We start from the raw sequence: 21732 nt of genomic DNA, 5'->3' as shown, positions 1-21732 counted from the left end.
GAGTTATATTTGCAAAGAATAATCAGGCAGCTATGTTCAGAAAGAAAGTGAACATCAGTGAGCTCAAAGGGATGAGTAACTAAAACTTCTCAGAACACAGAGGCAAGTATTTGAGGATAAGGGTATCAATGGTTTTAGTAAGAATGTGTGTGCAATTTGAATGTTGAGAGACAAATGATAGAGATGGGCCTAAAAATAGGACCTTATTATATTTTAATAGTATGGAATGTGAGGAAAACTACCCACCAGTGACTTTTAAGCACAAAACAATTAGATTCTTGCTCATTTTAATGCCTTTCCAGACAGCACCTGAACAGCATGCCTGCATACCATCTTAATATTATTTGAAGTTTGGTAAGAGGCATCTAAAGCCCCTCAAGGGGCTTCCAGTAACCTTTACATACCAAAGATTTATATCTATTGCATCTTTGTTTTCATTCTGAAGATTGAGACCATTTCCTTCCTAGTCTACTCATCTCACTTCTCCTCTAAGCCATCCTCAGTTAATCCTTCAATGTAATCACTTAGGTTTCTGACTTAATAAATCTCCTCAGATGACCCAATAACAGAATACACAGAGCCAGAAATTTCCTGAGAAGGTAACAAAGACAGTCAGGCCCCCCTCCCTATATCCTGCTATTTATGGATGTAGTCTGAGGAGGGGCACCCTGTTTAGTCTGCCCTGCCTTCACTCTCTGCATGTTTTCTGCATTATGTCCCTGTTTTGTAACACAAGTTTTGATTTCAACACAGAGGTAAAATTCACCAGGTCTCCATAAAATGGAATAAAAGACATTTTGAAGCTAACAGTATTCCTGCGATTGGCCCAAGTTACTCAAGCACAAACCTGCCAACACTGTGCATTTCAATGTGATACGAGTCTCCAAGCTGCTCACTTATATTACCAATGACATCATAATCAAGTGCTTCAGAGGCATAGGCTATTTTATCACTTAATTAGTGTATTTATAATGTTAAAACACACAAGCATATAACATCTTCCATTTTTCTTTTAGTTATTTTAGTATATTATGAGCACTTGATTAAAATTCCTTGTTTGTTTTTGAATAACCTACACAAAGCTTTAAGGAGTTTATTAGATATTCACACATTAAGTCATTAAGGTAATATTAAAATTATTATTGCAATAAGCTTTGAACTGTAATCAGCAAATAACAAACAATACCTAATATGCACAATTTTGTGACTGCTTTACTGGAGAACAGCTATTAGTATGAGGTCTAAACATTTCTCTTTATCAATTTTGTCAGTGAATCTATGACTTTCTTATTTCTCAGGCTATAGATAATTGGATTTAAGAAAGGAATTATGATAGTGTAAAATAGTGAGTCCATCATATCTTGATCATCTGACTGTACAGATCCAGGGCGCACATACATGAAGAGAAGAGGGCCATAGTATAAAGACACAGATAAAAGGTGGGCTCCACAGGTGGAGAAGGCCTTCTTTATGCCTTCTAGAGACTTCTTTTTTAAGATTGTGAAGAGAACCAGTGTATAAGAGACAAGAACAATTGTAATGGTGAATACCTGAATTGATCCAGAGAAAATATAAACTATTAGGATGTTAAGAGAAGGGTCAGTACAGGAAATCTTAAACAGAGGTTCAATATCACAGTAAAAGTGATGTATTATGTTGTAATTGCAAAAGGTTAATCTAAGTAAAAAACCTGTATGTATAAAAGCATGAATGATGCCACCTACAAATGAGGAGATTAGTAGCTGGGTGCATAGTCTGTTGGTCATAATCACTGGATAACGTAAAGGGTTGTATATGGCTACATAGCGATCATATGCCATAGCTGCCAAGAGAAAACATTCCGTGGTAACTCCAATAGCAAAGGAAAAAAATTGTATCATGCATTCAGAAAAAGATATGTTCTTACTTTTGGTGAAAAACTGTAGCAGCATCTTGGGTGTCACTGTGGATGATATTGAAGCATCCACAAAAGCTAAACTCCCAAGGAAAAAGTACATGGGGATGTGAAGTTGAGAGTCATTCCAGATGAGAGCAATAAGACCAAGGTTCCCCACGATGGTGATGAGGTATATCACCAAGAACATCAGGAACAGGGGGATTTCCCATTCCTGTTGATATGTAAGTCCTGTGAGAACAAACTCTGTCAGCAAGGATGCATTTTCCTTTTCCATGTCTCACTGGATATTCCCTGTAATTAAATGCAATAAATATAAAAAGATCATTCACAGTTGGTTTATACATTCAAACTGGAATAGTGGATTTGAATCTAATCCTACTGCTATCATAATGCCATTTGAATTTTGTGGAATATTATAATAATGGGTTGACTAATTGCGGAAGGGTTGAATAGAGTGAAATTGTTGTGATAATTTGAAATCAACAATTTACGGTATAATCAATTTTCTTAAAGGGGGAAAATTCTAAATGAGTTAAAATTTGTGTAGAGAAATTCTGTGTAGGACATTGATTCTGAGTCACAAGAATGGATATTAAAGGATCTGGATAATAAAATATATGAATGGATCTGAAGCATCTGGAAGTTTTTCCTCAGGTAATAGGTATATAAATTTTTGGAAGAAAATTTTTGGAAGTTTACTGAAATTATATTTTGGTAGTGCTGAAACTAGGTAAATGGAGAGGAGACTGCAGAAAGGAGTATTATTTAGGAAGTGTAATTATTGTCCAATGTTGCCAACCCATAATATATATCAAATTGTCTCTGGAGCTTTTTTTCTTTTAAATATACTTTTTCAAAATATAGACTGTGCAGTATTACTGTAGAAATTAATTTTTGCATCAGAATGGGTTCTAGGAATCTAAGTTTTAACAAAATGCTTCCCATGTTTCTCAAATGCATGTGAATTGCCTAGTCTATTGGGCTATGACATGGTAGTAATAAGGATAAACAGATAGATGTAGAAGAATTTAACTTGTAGAATAATTCTGTCTTGTGACATATTTTGTGGAGGGCATATTTGTGAAGGAGAGAGGTGTCACTTCATGACTAGATAAATGCTTATCCAACAAATTGACTCTTAGTGAAGTCAATTTGTGGAGAGAATGTCCTTTGTACTATGCAAGATGAGATTATAAGTATGAATCTACTAGATCTAATAGAAATAACATCTAAATAGTTGGGGGAAGTTCTTTTTTAAAAGATTTATTTATTTTTGCATACGAGAACTAGGGTGTAGGCCAGAGGTGTGGGTGTGTGAGAGGATTTACCAGAGACAGTGGGGAGCAGAATAGGCAGATATACTGAGATACACTGCTGAGGGGAGCAGCAGGCAAAGCAGGAGAGGTCTGCTGCGCCATGTGTGTTGCTCCCTTGCTGGCCAGAGATCAAACTTGTGCTACAGTGGCTGGCAATAACTTGACAGTGCTGTCTTTAACCCATGTGCCACCAGGGAGGCCCAGTTGTGGGAAATTGAAGGCAAACTACCCACTGGAAATTGTTTGGAAAGTAAAGAGAGGGAGGGCATGAAGATATACTTGTGAAAGTTATATTAAAGAGATTACAAAGTGGATGCACAGCCTGTATTAGATGGCCAACATCTGAGGATATCTTTTCTACCACCATAGTCTTTATGGCCTGTAGATGTAACCACCTAGTCAAGAAGCTCAAAGAGCTAGAAAATCACTTTCTTATCCTCCTGTGATCCTAGAGTGAGAGGGCTTGCCTGGATTTGGCAAATAAAATGCACCTTACCTACATCTGGAGTATGGGAAGAGGAAGAAAAGGTACAGGGACAAAAGAAAATATTAGTTTCAAAGGCAGCGATATTAAGGACAGCAAATGTGTCTTGCATTTGTGTGCCTGTATCCAGCAATGTGTCCTGACAACAGTGTTATTGTCAGTGTGAGCCGGATGGAGTCCAAATTCACCAGCTTTCATGGAGCTGGTGTGGAGACTTGATGTTGGCTGTTGATTGGATGCTCTATTTTCTTCTGTTATTGTTCATTATTTTTCTTGAGCTGATTCCTGCACTATTTTTATTTTATGTTCAAAACAGTTTCCTTTCAATTAATCCGTATCTTTTCTCAAACAAGAAGTCCAGATTACACCAAAGAAAAACTAGGGAATAAACGAGAAAGGACTCAACAGTGATCAAGAAGTAGGTGTGTGGGCCTCCCTGGTCACGCAGCGGGTTGAGTGCCTCACTGTGAGGCTGTCCACAGCCTCTACAGTACGGGTGAGATTCCCAGCTGGCCAGGGAGAAACCCAATTGGTGTGGCAGATCTCTCCTGTCTCACCTGCTGCTCCCCTCAGCAGTGTCTTCGGTCCATCTGCCTGTTCTGCTCCCTACTCTGTGTCTGGTGAATTCTCTCACCCTCCCGCACCTCTGACTGTACCCCAATTCTTGCATAAATAAATAAATCTTTAAAAAAAGAAAAGAAAGAAAAGAAAAAAGAAGTAGGTGTGAACCTGGAGAACTGTGTAGCATGAATTGAAAGTCAGGGAAAGCACACAGGCTGATATTCAAAATATATGTCAGATGCCAAAATAAATGCTATTGTAGGACAAACAGTGATAATTTTTCATTTGTGTGGAGATTTTTAGTGACTGTAGTGAGGGCAGTTTCCATTATGTAATAGAAGCTGAAAATGAGGCCCCCAAATAATGAGCAGTACACAGGAAACAAATAAGTAGAGAGCAGAGGGTATTTCCAGAAATGTGGAGATCATTTAGCCTTTAAAAAAAATTCTTAGACATGTGTAGGTTTTTCTCCCCTTTAGAACAGTTTACTAAAAGTTTCCAAGACAGAGGAAACAGAGAATATAAGAAGGATTTGAGAGGTGAGAGTTTACAGAAATGGGAAGGAAATGTGTGTTGTTGAAAGGAAAACAGCTGGAGTGTGGGTAACAGAAGGCATATAACAGACACATAGACTGGTAAGTGTAGGAAAGACAAGCTGCAGGAGACAAAGACAGCAAGCATTCAACAAAGGCTGAAGAGGAAATCAAGGAACAGCTCACAGCCTTGGTAGTACAGATATGTTTTAAGTCTGGTGTTTGTTAAAAGCTGACGGTCCCGAGACTTTGTTTATTTTAAAATTCAGTTTATTTTCCTATGAAATTTTTCTCTGAAAGTGAATCTTCAATTTTAATTTTTATTTTACAAATTATGTCTTCATCATAAATATATTGGTACTGCCTAAAGTTCTTTTCATTTTTAAAAGTCACTTTCTCTATGTTACTAAAGAATTGACTTTCTCTAGAAATCCTGCTGGTTTTACTTGAGAGGACTTTCTGCACCTTTATACTGTTGATAGGGTTTTTGTTTGATTTTTTAGCAAAATGAAATTGAGCCAGTGACTTAACCCTGAATACAGGCAATATAAATAATGAAAGTCAGTAATAACAGTTAACTATTTTTATATGGAATGACCTTCTCTCTCTGTAATCCCAATCACTACATAATTGAAAATATTTAATTCAGCATGTGTGTTTGTTCTTTTAATTCATAAAAGCTGGAAATCATAATGAAGGCACATTTTCTATATATTCCTTCAAATATGTTTATATATAGTTATACATATAAGCTAGGTATATATATTAATAAAACATATACACAACTATAGATAAAATACTTAGTAATATATATCTCCATCTAGGTAATGCAAGTACTTTTTATAAAATGCTTGATAAAATAATTATCATAAGTCTGTGAAGAAATAGGAGAATTAATATTTCATTGATTTACTTTAAAAGTCTGAATCAAAGGCTAATTAAAAAAAATTTTTTTATCAGAATCATCAGAATGATTCTTACATAACAATACTGTTACCTGAAACTTTCAGCACCCTTTTAGATTAATTAACTTTCTACTTCATCAAAATTTATCTTATAAAATCATAGTTAGATTAATAGAATAATCAAATATCATTTTAAGGGAAGGAACAATTCAGCCTTACAGGTATTTTGCATATCTAGAGTCTACTCATGAAAATAAAATATACAATTAATTCACTATTTTTTCTGTTTCCACATGAAAAATTAGACAAATTATAAACCTAATCTAAAATGCTTATAAATTTAAAGTATTCAAATTTTTCTATGTAAAGAATAATGAATACTGTATAAATCATTGCTCTCTTACCCATATCTTATGAGAAATGGTAGCTATTCTTTCAATATTTTAGGCTTAAGTGGTAAAAATGCAGTCGCACTGGAATGACAAGAGCATAGGTAATTCTTTGAGTACTGATTCACGGAGGCTTCATTTCCCAAGATCAGGAAAATGTTGCTTATATGAGTAAATGCTTATATTTGAGTAAAGCATTAACCAATTGCAGAAATGTGTGCTTTTGCCAAAACAGGAAGGAGTGAAAAACTAACATTCCCCTGATAGCACCCAAGTACTCCCTTTAGGATAAAGCTAAACTTTTCTACTGGTCATTGTATGAGAAATTCAGGTTGTCCGCTAGGGCAATATAGTAAATGAAATCATATACATCAAGTCATTATATACAGTTCTAGTTTTAACAATTGAAACTGCACTTGAAGTTACTTTTTACTAGTAGAGATGACACTTCTGACATATTTACAGACAACTTCAGTTATGTATATTATTTTGAGTATTGAAATTAGCATGGTCTTGTCTGAGCTGACCATACATTATTTTAATGACATCCAAGTTCTAGACTTCCTTAGAGCCAAGCCTGATAAAGTTATCCTCCTCATGCAAGCTGAAGACCTATACTAACTTGCCCCTTTAAACTGAAATATGTTGAGAAATCTTGCTAGACAAATGTCATGGACAGAAACAAAGGGAAAACAAAACAAAGCACTACAGTGGGTGGTGGCCTAGATCAGTACTTTCAAAACTTTTTGCCTATGAATCTCTTGCAGATTTTGTTTCTGTAGGTCTGGGTTAGGACCAACATCTTCATATCTAGGCATGTGATGCCCTGTGGACCCTTAACCATCTTCACAGCCTTCTATCTTTGGATGCTGTAGGTTATCAGAGAGCCTAGATCATTGGAGAAATCCAGTATAGTAAATTTAGCTGATACTTAGAGTAGGGAGGATATGGATGAAGTCGGGGAGGCCAGCAAGGGTGGGATCACACGGGGCACTGGAAGCTAGATCAAGGAATTTGTTCTTTGCCTCCACTTGAAAGAAAACTACTGAGCAATTTTGAAAAAGGTAGTAGTGGTTTAGATTTGCCTGTAATGCATTAACATCACAATGAACATTCATTCAAAAAAATAAATTTTAGAGAGCGGCAAGCACCGCTGGGGCAGACCAGGTGCGCAGGGGAGCATGTTCCCCACATCGCCATTTTTGAACACAGACCTTTCTTCAGTAGAGACTGCTTGAAACCAGCAGAAGGCTCCCGGAGGAGCCAGAGGTGAGCTGGGAGGCTAGCCCACACCAGGCCCCTTCTGGCCTGCAGTCTGAGCCCAGAGGGTAGCAGCACCCACTGCTGGGGCAGACCGGGCATGCAGGGGAGCGCGTCCCTGCATCAGCATTTTAGAACAGGGAACTTTCTTCAGTAAAGACTGCTTGAAATGGGCAGAAGGATCCCGGAGGATCCAGAGGTGAGCTGGGAAGTTCACCCACACCAGGCCCCTTCTGGCCTGCAGTCCAAGCCCACAGGGGAGTGGCACCCACCCCCAGGGCAGACTGGGTGCACAGGGGAGCGTATCCCCACATTGGCATTGTAGAAGAGGGACCTTTCTCAATAAAGACTGCTTGAAACCGGCAGAAAGCTCCCAGAGGAGCCAGAAGTGAGCTGGGAAGTTTGCCCAAGATGCCGGCCAGTACCAGCAACACAGTGTCCCAAGGAATACAGCAAATTAGAAAACAGGCAGTAGGGAATATTAAAACCACATGCAACCCAGCAACTCCTCAGGAAAAAAGCACACCACAAGAAAAAAACCACCTACCAGATTGCAACGACAGTAACTTGGAAGAACTTCTGAGCCGTCCAGAAAGAGAATTTAAAATTGCCATGATTAAAAAACTAACAGAAGTAATAAAGGAAAAAAATTATAAGGGAAAAATAATAAATGAACAGAAGAATGAAATTGAGTCCCTAAAGAGGGAAGTAAAAGAAATGCAGGAGATCAAAGAATTAATGGAGGTGCTAAAGAAATCTGGGAAAAGCAATGAAAGCAGAATAGATGAAATGGAAGAACGAATAAATACTCTTGAAGACACAGAAATAAAAAGAACTAAAACAGAAAAGGAAAGAGAAGTACAAAGGAAATAGACCAAACAAAGAAAGACTTCAGGATCTATCTGACTCCATGAGGAAAGGAAATATAAGAGTTATAGGAATCCCAGAAGAAGAGTAGAGAGATGTAGGAACAGAGAAAATATCTAGGAAATAATTGAAGAGAACTTCCCAAACATGAAGAAGGAGCTGAAAATTGATATACAAGAAGCAAGAAGAACACCAAACTTTCATGACGAAAGGAAAAATATAGCAAGACACATAATAGTAAAGTTCCCAAGAATCCAAGACAAGGAAAAAATAATGAAGCTGACAAGAGGGAAGAAACACATAACATTCAAAGGAAAACCAATCAGACTGACATCAGACTTCTCCGAAGAAACACTACGGGCAAGGAGAGAGCGGAGGGACATAGTCAACAGACTCCAATAAAACAGATGCCAACCAAGAATACTCTATCCCGCAAAGCTCCTTCCTCTATGAAGAAAGAATAAGGAACTTCCCAGACAAAACAAAAACTCTGGAATTTCATTACGACTAAACCCCCACTCCAAAAAATACTACAAGGAATCCTAAAGCCAGAACCTCAGAGGGACGAATAACAATGAAAGAAGGCCAAAAAAAAAGTTATTAAAAGAATAAATAAATAAAATCAAAGGAAAGACAAACACAATGTCAAATACAGATGCTAACAAATCAATATTAACTCTAAATGTAAATGGACTAAACTCTTCAATAAAAAGACACAGAGTCGCAGGCTGGATTAAGAAATAAAACCCTACCTTTTGCTGTCTCCAGGAAACACATTTAGCTACAAAAGATAAAAATAGACTCAAAGTTAAAGGATGGAAAACAATCCTAAAAGCAAATGGACCAAAAATGAAAGCAGGAACAGCTATACTTATATCAGATAAAACCGATTTCAAACTCAAAAAGATAAAAAGAGACCCCAATGGTTACTACATTATCATCAAGGGGACAGTACTTCAAGAAGAAATAAGACTCATTAACATATACTCACCAATGAAGGAGCACCAAAGTATATCAGACAACTACTGTCATCTTTGAAAACAGACATCAGAGAAAACACATACGTAGTGGGAGACTTCAACACACCACTATCAACAATGGATAGATCAATGAGACAAAAAATAAGTAAAGACACTAAAGCTCTAAATAAGGATCTAGAGAGCTTGGGCTTAACAGACATCTATAGAACACTAAACCCAAAAAAAAAATCTGAGTACACATTTTTCTCAAGCGCACACGGATCATTCTCCAGGATCGATCACATACTGGGACCCAAGACAAACATCAACAGATACACCAAGATTGAAATCATACCAACCATCTTTTCTGACCATGAAGGCATCAAACTAGAAATAAACCATAAAAAGAAGGCAAGAAACTCTCGTACCTCATGGAGATTGAAAACCACACTTCTGGAAGACCAATGGACTAACAAAGAAATTAAAAAATTCTTTGAATTGAATGACAAGGAGGACACCAATTTCCTAAATGTATGGGATGCAGCAAAAGCAGTAATAAGAGGAAAATATATAGCAATAGAGGCTCACATCAAGAAACAAGAAAGAACTCAAAGAACCAACCTAATCTCGAAGCTCAAAGATCTAGCAAAAGAACAACAAAAAAAATCCCAAAGCCAGTAGAAGAAAAGAAATAATAAAAACCAAAGCAGAAATAAATGAAATCGAAACAGAAAAAACAATCCAAAAGATCAATGAAACCAAGAGCTGGTTCTTCGAAAAAATCAATAAAATAGACAAACCCCTAGCCAGGCTCACAAAGGAAAAAAGGGAGAAAGCACAAATAAACAGGATCATTAATGAAAGAGGAGAAATCACAATGGACACAGCAGAAATCAAAAGGATAATCAGTAACTACTATGAACATTATATGGAAACAAGTTCAACAATCTAGAGAGATGGACAAATTCCTACAACTCTACAATCACCCAAAGCTAGATAAAGAAGAAATAGAACACCTAAACAGACCAATTACAAGCAGCGAAATTGAAATGGTAATCAAAAACCTCCCCAAAAACAAAAGCCCAGGACCTGATGGATTTACAAATGAATTCTACCAAATATTCAGAGATGAAGTAGTGCCTATCCTTCACAAACTCTTCCAAAAAATTGAGAAGGAAAGGATAATACCAAAAACATTCTATGAAGCCAACATTACACTAATACCAAAACCAAACAAGGACAACACAAAAAAAGAAAACTACAGGCCAATCTCCCTAATGAACACTGATGCAAAAATCCTCAATAAAATTTTAGCTATCAGAATCCAACAATGTATCCATAAGATAATTCACCACAACCAAGTAGGATTCATTCCAGAGACACAAGGATGGTTCAACATCCGAAAATCAATCGTTATCCAACACATCAACAAAAAGAAATATAAAAAACCATATGATAATATCAATAGATCTGAGAAAGCTTTCGACAAAGTGCAACACCCATTCTTGATAAAAGCCCTTGAAATTCTTGGGATACAAGGAACATACCTCAACATCATAAAGGCAATATATAACAAGCCAACAGCCAGTATCATTCTCAATGGCGAAAAGCTGAAAGCATTCCCATTAAGATCTGGAACAAGACAAGGATGTCCACTCTCACCACTGCTTTTCAATATAATACTGGAAGTCCTAACCAGAGCAATAAGACAAGAGAAAGACATACAAGGAATCCAAATAGGAAAAGAAGAAGTCAAACTATCACTATTTGCAGATGATATGATAATATACACAGAGAACCCCAAAAACTCCACAGAAAAACTAATAAAACTCATCAATCAGTTCAGTAAAGTGGCAGGATACAAAATCAACATGCAAAAATCAGTAGCCTTCCTATACACAAACAATAAATCTGAAGAAGAAGAAATAAAGAAAAATCCCTTTTATCATCGAAACAAAAAAAAATCAAATACTTGGGAATAAATCCAACAAAAGCAGTAAAGGACCTATACAAAGAAAACTATAACACACTGTTTAAAGAAATAGAAGAAGACACAAAGAAATGGAAAGTCATCCCCTGCTCATGGACTGGAAGAATAAACATTATTAAAATGTCCATCCTGCCAAAAGCAATATACAGATTCAATACTATTCCAATAAAAATTTCAATGTCATTCTTCAAAGAAATAGAACAATTGCTGATGAAATTCCTATGGAATCACCAAAAACCCCGAATAGCCAAAACTCTCTTGAAAAAAAAAGAAGGGAATGGAGGCATCACAGTCCCAGACTTCAAACTATACTACAAAGCCATAATCATCAAAACTGCATGGTATTGGAACAAGAACAGACACATAGACTAATGGAATCGAATAGAAAATCCAGAAATAAACCCACAGATTTATGGTCAACTAATCTTTGACAAAGGAGCAAAGGATATGCATTGGAGCAAAGAAAGTTGGTTCAATAGATGGTGCTGGGAAAACTGGGTCACTACATGCAAAAGAATGAAGCTTGACTACTACCTCACACCATACACAAAAACCACCTCAAAATGGATTGAAGAGCTAGACATAAGACCTGAAACCATAAAACACATAGAAGGAAATATAGGCAAAACACGACGTGATATGCACATCAAAGACATCTTTGCAGACACATCACCCAAAGCAGTGATAGTGAAGGCAAAGATCAACAGCTGGGAATACATCAAATTGAAGAGCTTCTGCATAGCAAAAGAGACAATAACCAAAACAAAGAGAAACCCCACTGACTGGGAGAACAGTTTTGCACACAACCCTAATGATAAAGGACTGATCACAAAAATCTGCAAAGAGCTGATGAGACTCAACAACAACAAAGAAAATAATCCAGTCAAAAAATGGGCAGAAGAGCTAAAAAGAAACTTCTCTGAAGAAGAAATGAAAATGGCCAACAGACATATGAAAAAATGTTCAACATCACTTGTAATCAGGGAAATGCAAATCAAAACTACTATGAGATACCATCTTACACCAGTGAGAATGGCACATATTAAAAAAACTAGCAACAACAAATGTTGGCGAGGTTGTGGAGAAAAAGGAACTCTCTGCACTTTTGTGGGAGTGCAAACTGGTCCAACACTATGGAGAGCTGTGTGGAGATTTCTGGACCTACCAAACATAGAGCTTCCATATAATCCAGCAATTTCACTCCTAGGTATTTACCCAAAGGACACAGAAACATCAGTGTCAAAGAGCACCTGACCCCTATGTTTATAGCAGCACTGTTTACAATAGCTAAGCTTTGGAAACAACCCAAATGCCCAAAAATAGATGACTGGATCAAGAAGATGTGGTATATATACACCATGGAATGTTACTCAGCATTCAAAAAAGATAAACACATGCAATTTGCAGCAACATGGATGATGCTGGAAGGGAGTCATGCTCAGCAAAATAAGCCAGAAAGGAAAAGAAAAATACCAGATGGTCTCACTCATAGCAGGAATCTAGAAAACTTAAATAAGGGACCAGGAAAATGAATAACTATAAGAAAGTAAAAATCAAAATCAACAAACATCTATGAACCACAGACACTCTATGGGGGGTGGAGGGCTGGGAGGGAAGGGATTGGGATCAAAATAAGGGGGTTGCAATTTATGGGGAATATAAAAATAAAATTTATAAAATAAAAAAAGGTTACGTTAAAACATAAAAATTACTTATTGTATCATTTTGATCTGATATATAAATACAAAAAAAGCTTAACCCCACTTGAATCATGGCTATGTAGGAAGAAACAGAGCACATATTTTTCATAGACTCATTATTCAATTTTACTTCCTCCCTTGAAGTTTGTTTTGAAAGATTTTTAAATAGAGGGAAAAAAATAAATAAAAGATGATTTGCTAAAAAGATTGAGTAGGCAATATGATGTGCAGAGGTAGCTTTTAGTATAACCAAAATTTTACTTAAATTTACTGCTCCCTTAGATTTTGTGTAATTATCTTTCAATTCATTTTGTTGCCTTTCAGTAAGTATAATAGGCCTATATTACTGCTTCAAGTATGGATTGTCTTTTCAAGTTCAGTTATTAGGTGGGTTCTGTTATCTCATTGTGATTTTAATTTGCATTTCCCTGATGATTTAAAGTGAAACACTTGTTCAAATATTTTGCACATTTTTTAAATAGGATTATTTGTTTGCTAAATTTTGATTTTTTTAAATGGAGGTAACTTTGATTTACAACACTATATATGATTTAGGATCACACCTCTTCAGATGTATGTATGTTAGCACAACACAACCCCCCACCAAGGCAACCATAGTTCTCCACCATAGTCCAGTGGGCCCCTTCCACATCCTGCTCTCCAATCTCCCTCTCTGTTAGCCTCAATTCTGTAGTCAGACTTCAGGGTTTATTACTGGTTTGGTTCTGTTTGTGTTGTTTCTCTATATTCCACATATAATTGACACCATTCAGTATCTGTCTTTCTCCTTCTTACTTATTTCACTTAGTATTATGTTCCCCAGTTCTATACATGTTGTTGCAAATGGCAAGAATTTATCATTTTTTTATAACTGAGTAGTATTCTATTGTGTATATATACCACTTCTTCTTAATTCACTCTTCAGCCTTTGGCCACTTAGGTTGTTTCCATAGTTTGGTTATTATAGATAGTGCTGCAGTGAACATATGAGAGAATCTATCTCTTCAAATTAACACTATTGCATTCTTTAGTTTGATACCTAGGAGTGGAATCGGTGGATCCTATGGTAGATCTATTTTTAATTATTTGAAAACACTCCATATTGTTTTCCAAGGGGCTGGAGCAGTCTACATTCCCACCAAAAGTGTACAGGGTTCTTTTTTCTCCATATCCTTGCCAGCACTTGTTTCTGGTCTTTTTGATATGGGCCATTGTCATAAGTTTGAGATGGTTTCTATTGTGGTTTTGATTTGCACTTTCATGACCTGAATTGATGAGCTGATAGTTCTTATATCCTGGTTTTGATCCTTCATTAAATATATGATTTATACATGTTTTATGAAATTCCATGGTTTGTCTTTTCGTTTTAGCCATGTTTTGTGAATAGCAATTCTTTTATTTTGGCGATGTTAATTTATCTTTTTTTTCTTTTATGTGTTGTACCTTTGGTGTTATGTTACTTGGCTGAATATGTAGATCTGTGACCAATTTTGAATAATTTTATATTATCTGGATCAAGTTCACTTTCTGTTTTACACTCAGATATCCAGTTGTTCCACCACCATTTGTTTATTGTGTTTCCTTTTTTTTTGAGGTACATGATTTATAGCTGTATATGATTCAGAATAATAGATTCACACCTCTTCAGATGCATATCATCACCCTCATTCCCAACACCAGTGCACCCATATCCCTCTACCATATACCACTCCTTCCTTCATGTCCTCCCCCTCTTACTGTCCATTTTGCATATCCATTAGGTCCATAGATAGTCTTCTGTATACATGATTCTTCTTCTTAATTCTTACTTATTGCTCAGCAGTATGAGGCCATCACCTGGAGATTTTGCAGCAATGAATATCCAAAGATATTGCAGATTAAAACAAATTATACATTTACCACTTTAGCATTCCTTTAAATTTAGGGATAACATTCATAACACATTCTTTACAAAGCAGTCAATGAAGGAAAATAATCATATTTAAGATTTTTGCAACATTTAAGAATTGAGAAACATTCCAGTGGCACTTCCCAAATTAAGAAATGTTGCAGCATGCAATTGCAGAAGTAAATTACTTTTACTTTTACTTTTACTAAATAATAACAATAAACATTATTATTGCTATTATCAATTTAAGAAGAATGGTAGCTATGCAATTTTATGAGTTTCTGCTTTGTTAAACACATGAAGATAAATGCAGTAGACTCCTAATATCTGAGGAAATATATCTGGAATCTTGCAAAATCCACAAATTCTTGAATATCAATATTGCCTATAATTTCCCTGATAGAATATACTATGTATTTTGATATATTTTAATCATATTTCTATAGTGTATTTTTATTATTCTCATTAAAATCCACTAATCACTTATAGCCTATGCTTTTAAAACATTTTCTTCACTACAAAGAAAGATTTTTCTTCACTACAAAGAAAGATTTTTCTTCAGGTATAGTTTCTTTCAAGAAATGACTTCATCTGCATCTATGAACTGGTGTGAAGCAACAAGTCTCTCATATGCTTGGCTCAGTCACAGCAACCTCAAATTAACATGCACATGTCTGTCACAGTAAAGTTACAAACTACTGTATTTATTTTAGAGGAGATTACAGAGTCAAAAATTGCAAATCAAAATATTCAATTTTTAAAAGAATGTTCTGTTTTTCATAGAGAATAAAATTTTATGTCATATGAAGAATTTCCTTCCACTGAAACAAAATAACCATTTCACTGAGTTTATTACACAGCACTCAGAAACTGCCCTAGATGCTAGCACCCTTAAAATTAAGCTACTTGCTTAACTCCAGGCCCCTTGTGTTTTGCAGTGTTTGAAAAGAACAAGTTTAAAATTTGCCTTAAGAAATCTTTACTTACTTATTATTCTTCTCAAGGCACCTATAACTTCTTTGTTCCTCAGACTATAAATAAAAGGATTTAGTAGGGGGATTATGATTGTGTAAAATAGAGAATACATTTTATCCTGATTTTCAGCTGGTCCAGACCCAGGACGCACATACATGATGAAGAGAGTACCATAGAACAAAGAGACAGACAGTAGATGGGCACTGCAAGTGGAGAAAGCTTTGCTTCTGCCCTTTTCAGACTTCTTTTTCAAGATGGCAAAGAGGACATAAGAATAAGAAATGATGATAGTCACAAAGGTGAAAGACTGGATAAAGACTGAAAATATAAAAATCAGGAGCATGTTAATTGTAGGGTCAGTACAGGAAATCTTAAACAGTTGTAAAACTTCACAATAGAAATAATGTATTACATTGGACTTGCAGAAAGTTAATCTAAATAACAAACCCACATGCATCATGGGATGAAGAAACCCAATGATATATGAAACACCTAATAATTGAATACTGACGATATTAGACATTACTGCTGGATAAAGCAGGGGGTTACATATGGCCACATAGCGGTCATAGGCCATCACTACCAAAAGGAAGCATTCTGTGTTTGCACTGGAGGCAAAAAAATAAAATTGGGTGATGCACTCTGCAAGTGATATTATGTGATTCTTTGATAAAAAATTAACTAGCATTTTTGGAGCACAGATGATGAAGAACAAGCATCTGCAAAGGCTAAACTTCCAAGGAAGAAGTACATGGGGGTGTGAAGTTGGGGGTCCTTCCAGATGAGAAAAATCAGTCCAAGGTTGCCCACCATGGTGATGAGGTAGATGCCCAAGAACACCAGGAACAGAGGAACCTGCAGTCCAGGACTATCTGTGAGTCCTGTGAGAACAAACTGAGTCACCTGTGTCTTGTTTTTGTCCATCATATTCACTTGCGGTGATCACTGCAATGAAAAAGTAAATAATACTCTCACAAAAGACCATGAAAATAATCACATTTTATTTTTAAAAAATCCATCTTCCCTGCTTATGTATCTCTTTTGTTCAGAAGATATGCATTTTGATCCTGGAGCAAGTGTTCTTTATAAACAACAAGAACTTGGGAAACAGGTCCTAAAAATTAGAAAAATATATAAAGAGAATATGTAAAGATTTCATTCCATGAACAAGAGATGTGGGTATATATTTCACTTGGAAAAATTGGCTGCAGTTTAATAATTACTTTCTAACTTAAGAATATTTTAAAATAACATAATTCAGCTATTTAATATGCTAAATATTAGTGATCAAAACTAACAATGTACATTTTATATAATACAGCATCTCCAAATTAAAAGATTGAAATGTTCACTTACCATTATTATGCAGTATTTTCTTGAAAATTCTAATGTATTTAAAATACAAAAATAAATAATAAAGGAATAATAAAATACAAAAATATAGATCAATTAATATCTTATGCTGATGTTATATTATTATAATTAAATATCATGGTTTCAATAAGCACTGCATGCTGAATGAATACATAAATAACGACTAGGTTTTTTTCTGAACAATGATTACCAGAAGGAAGTAAGAGAAATATTTCAGTTATAATGCGATAAAACCTTAAAGTACATTGAAATAATATTTTTTTCCTTTTTTTTTCTTTATTGTGGTAACATTGGTTTATACCACTGTCCTTGATTTAGGGGAGTAAGTTCACACCCCGAAAGATATCTGTTACAACACCACCACCACTCAAAGCACTCACAGTCCTTTATGCCTCTGGGCTCTTTATTCCCTTCTACTCTTCTTCCCCCTCTAGCAGCCAAATATATGACCTATGTAAAGAAAATTACCAAATGGTATTATATATTTTCTGGAGAAACAGACAGTTAAAATTGTTCTTAGTAAGGTGAATTAATATTATAAATATGTCATTAGAATTGAAATTAAATTCATTTAGAATCTTAATTAAGATTAGAATGCTCATCATTTGAAAAATTTTTTAACGTTTTTTTACATCACCGTTCATTTTTAAACAGTATTTGCTTCCCCCCTCCCCCTCAGGTGTAGTCCCCCATAGAGTTTCCTTCACCAATGCACCCTGGCACCATCACCTCAGTCTCCTGTGCTCCTCCCTCCCTCCCTCTGATCCCTCTCCCTCCTCCTCCCCTGCAGGATGTCTCTGATTTATAATTGTCTGGTTTTGCTTTGTTGTGTTTTGTACTGTTATTATTTTTTTACACTGATGTCTTATTGGGTTCCCCTATATTCCTGCTATAAGTGAAACCATCCGATATTTTTCTTTTTCCTTCTGGCTTATTTCACTGAGCATAATTCCTTTTATCAGCAACAACCGTGGATCACCACATGCAAAAAAATGAAACTAGACCACTATCTCTCACCATGCACAAAAATCAATTCACAATGGATAAAATAACTGGACATAAGACCTGAAACCATAAAATATACTAGAAGACATACATTTCGGTAACCTCTTTAAAGACTTGTCACCCAAAGCAAAGAAAGTCAAGGAAAAGATAAACACCTGGGATTACATCAAACTGAAAAGCTTCTGTACAGCAAAAGAGACATTAACCAAAACAGACACCCCGCTGATTTGGAAAAAACTTTTGCTAATCACTTTTTGATGTAACAGCATAAACTTTAAATTCAAATTAAAGCAAAAAGTGTGAACAGAAAGTAAGTCTGTTCTATGGACTTAAAAATAATCATGAAATAAATACAATTTAAATGTTATAAAAAATCTTTGACTAAGATTTAAAAACCCCCAAATTATAAAGATATAATTTTTAGTTGCGTGAAAATGGTGTATGTGTCAAACCTACAATAAAGTGAAGGATGATTTGAATTTTAGAAGACATATGTATAACTAATACTGAAAGTAAAATGAGTACCAATCACATACAAAGAAATTTTACAAAAATAGAACAATGAAAATGCAACTGAATAAGCAAGTTACTGAAAATTGTATCATCATATTTAATTTAGGAAAAGATGCTTATCTTCCTCAGTATTCAGGATGTGCAAATATAAAAATAAGACTACTGAGACTAGCAAAATTATTGCTTCTGGAAATTTGGAAAGGGTCACTCTCACTTTCTAATCACAATGAAATTATTAAGTCTTTTAAGTGCAATTTGACAACATCTTTTAAAAATAAAAATATACTTACTCTTCAACCAAGTGATGCAGACCTACAATTCAATCCATAGTAATAATGTATCAGTTCATATGGAGGGAAGTTCACTGCAGCATTGTTCATGGTGGCAGAAGACTGGAAATATTATGAAAACCAATCAGATGAAGCAGTGGTTTTACAAATCCTGGTTTATTCTTACTAGTCAGTATTATGGCAATTGTTTAAAAATAAGCTATTGTTCTACTCATTAACTCAAGGAAATTTCCACATGTGTTAGGAAACTAAGTAAAATAAGATGAAAAGATGTTGCATTGGCAACACCACACTGATAGAGAAATGGGAACATACGTAATACAATCACATTAAACAGACTATAAGGTCTTATGATTCTTGCTACATATACATCTATGAACACACATATATTAGCTTGTAACAATATGAACAAAGATTGTATGAAATGACATCAGGTTGTTGATGTTTATTGTCTTGGTGTAGGTGCAAGGAAAGAATAAAGGAGAGGGAAGAGGGAAAAACCACTCCTCCTGAAAGTTTTTGTGATAAAAATGATACATTATTACTCTGTTTATACAACTGCACATATTTATATGTGTACAATGACATATTGAATGATAGTCATAACTTGTTAATAAGAGGGGAAGAGAACAAAAAGAAACAGGAACAATGTTCTAGTATTGCATTTAGTAGTATTGCATTTTAATGAAAAAAAAATAGGAATTAGCCATGTAAGTGTTTTATAACAATGTATCTTAAAATCAGATTATTTTAGATTATATAACATATTTTTGAATATTTTCAGTGATACATGATTTCAGCTACTGAGAGTCATCTTTATTCTCACTTTTTCCTTTTTTATTTCTATTTTTTGAATAGTTGAAAAATATTTTTTAAACAAAGTATAAAAAACAAGTACAGTAAATTATCTCTCTAGTTTTCTTTACATCTACTTTCCTTTGTTGTTATATGCTAAATATCTTATAATTTTCATAACTATTACAGATGGAATATTTGATATGATCTTCAAATACTTTGGTTTTGTTCTAAGACATATCAATTTAAGTAACATAGTTGTTCTACCCATAAACAATTCCAAGCTATTTAGAGTGGCATGCAGACACACTTAGAATACCTTGAGGAGAAAACTCACTTGTGATTTGGGATGTACATTCAATTGTTTCTCAAACTAAAATTAGTAACACAATTTTAACACATAAATTGTTGTTGATTAAAATACATTAAAATTTTCCCTATTTATCCATATTGGGTTTACTTAACTTTACAATAGGTCCAAAAACATTATTTCTCTTATTCATTAACACAACCAGCAAGAACACTGACATATGTCTCTGCTGAAAATTGAACACCCAGAACAATCATTTAGTGCCCAAAGTGGAGGTTTTGCTCTAAATGAGCCTGCCCAATTTCTTGCACCATGAACTCATAATTGATATTATGACATTTATAATTAAGCAAAGAGCTATTAGATATTTGAAATCTTTTTTCATAAGATTTAAACACACAGATGTCTGTATCCATACGGATAATAGATATGGATAAAACACATATATCCCTATCTATTTGGAATTAAGGAGACTAAGAAAGTTATCCTTGATGATCTTCACCCATCTTCTCATGATTCCATGACTGTATTAAGGATGTTTGAGCAAAGAGTTTAGTTGTCCATACTAAAAATTTTATAGCATGAGATAGCCTCTGATTTTTCCTTCTTGTCTTATTTTTCTATTATTCTAAGTTTACTAAGAAATCTTAATATACTTGTCTTCTAAACAGTAAAACAATTACTACCTATGATAGTGATTTAGAATTTTCAATCCTGAAAAGAAAGAGAAAATATTTTAAGATTACCAGAACTTTCATATCTTAGCTGTGTATTTCATCATCAGATAGGCAAATCAAAAAATTATAAATAATTAAATTAGGTCAGTGTCCTCACCAGCAAGTCCTGAGGAGATTGAAAAAGTGGTATTTTCTTAAAGAAAGATCAGTTGTTTCCCCCCCAAAAAATATAACAGACTTATTTTTCCCTGTGCCATATTCTGCATTAGGGCCAGAGTCATCAACATAAATTGCCAAACTAATAAGGCTAGGTCTGTCTCCATGTCCATGCCTGCATTTCCATTTAAAACCTAAAACAAAAACAGTGGAAGCTGTAGAATAAAGCAGTGATCACTTGTGCAAAGGTTCTCATTGGGAACTTCAAGTGTGTGTGTGTGTATATATATATATATATATATATATATATGCACATATATCTACATATTTGTGATTTTTTTAATTGTATGCATTCCTGAAAATGCTACAAAAAAGAACCTTGGAATTCCCTCAGTGAAAGTTACCAGTGGATTCCCTATAGGATGAAGGCAACGTTGTTCTACTGGGCATTGTGAACTAATCAGTGAGTCCTTCCCCAGACATACCCTGGTGTAACAATTAGAACCACACTTTGTGTTGTTAGCATTCACTGTAAGGCAACTTGACAGCCTGCCCCTGAGCAGTTTTATATTCTTTTATTTCTCTTGATATTTTCATATTCCAACCACTTTTTTGAGTCTTCAAAAGTTTTAAGAATCATCAAATTCAACATGCTCAAATCCAAATTTAAGGTCTTTTCTAACCCCTTTGCCAACACTTGTTTTTTTTTTCTAGTCTTTTTGATATAAACCATTCTCACAGGAGAGAGATGATATCTTGTAGTTTTGATTTGCATTTTCCTGACGCAAAATCATTTTCTGATTTTTTAAATGTGTCTGTTGGCCATCTATATATCTTCTTTGGAAAAGTGTCTTAATAGTTGTTCTACCCATTAATAGTTCTTAACAG

The 21732-nt window shown here is 34.9% G+C and overlaps 2 protein-coding genes across 2 annotated transcripts in view; both read right to left on the bottom strand.

Annotated features, from left to right (window-relative positions):
* Positions 1-1176: 1176 nt before the first annotated feature.
* The window catches only part of LOC311169849 (olfactory receptor 5H2-like), a 42944-nt gene continuing 22388 nt past the window's right edge, over positions 1177-21732 (bottom strand). The window contains exon 2 of the mRNA XM_084232098.1: positions 1177-2173. Coding sequence (XP_084088224.1) covers positions 1242-2173 — 932 coding nt within the window. The 3' untranslated portion in view covers positions 1177-1241. The remainder of the gene's footprint in view (positions 2174-21732) is intronic.
* Positions 15729-16651, bottom strand: LOC311169990 (olfactory receptor 5AC1-like; the record flags this gene model as incomplete). Its single annotated transcript, XM_084232298.1, is given in 2 exon segments — positions 15729-16420; positions 16423-16651. Coding segments are annotated over 2 exon segments (921 nt in total).

Source organism: Talpa europaea, assembly GCF_964194135.1.
Source record: "Talpa europaea genome assembly, chromosome: 4".
Taxonomy (NCBI): domain Eukaryota; kingdom Metazoa; phylum Chordata; class Mammalia; order Eulipotyphla; family Talpidae; genus Talpa; species Talpa europaea.
This window is presented reverse-complemented; position numbering and strand designations above follow the sequence as displayed.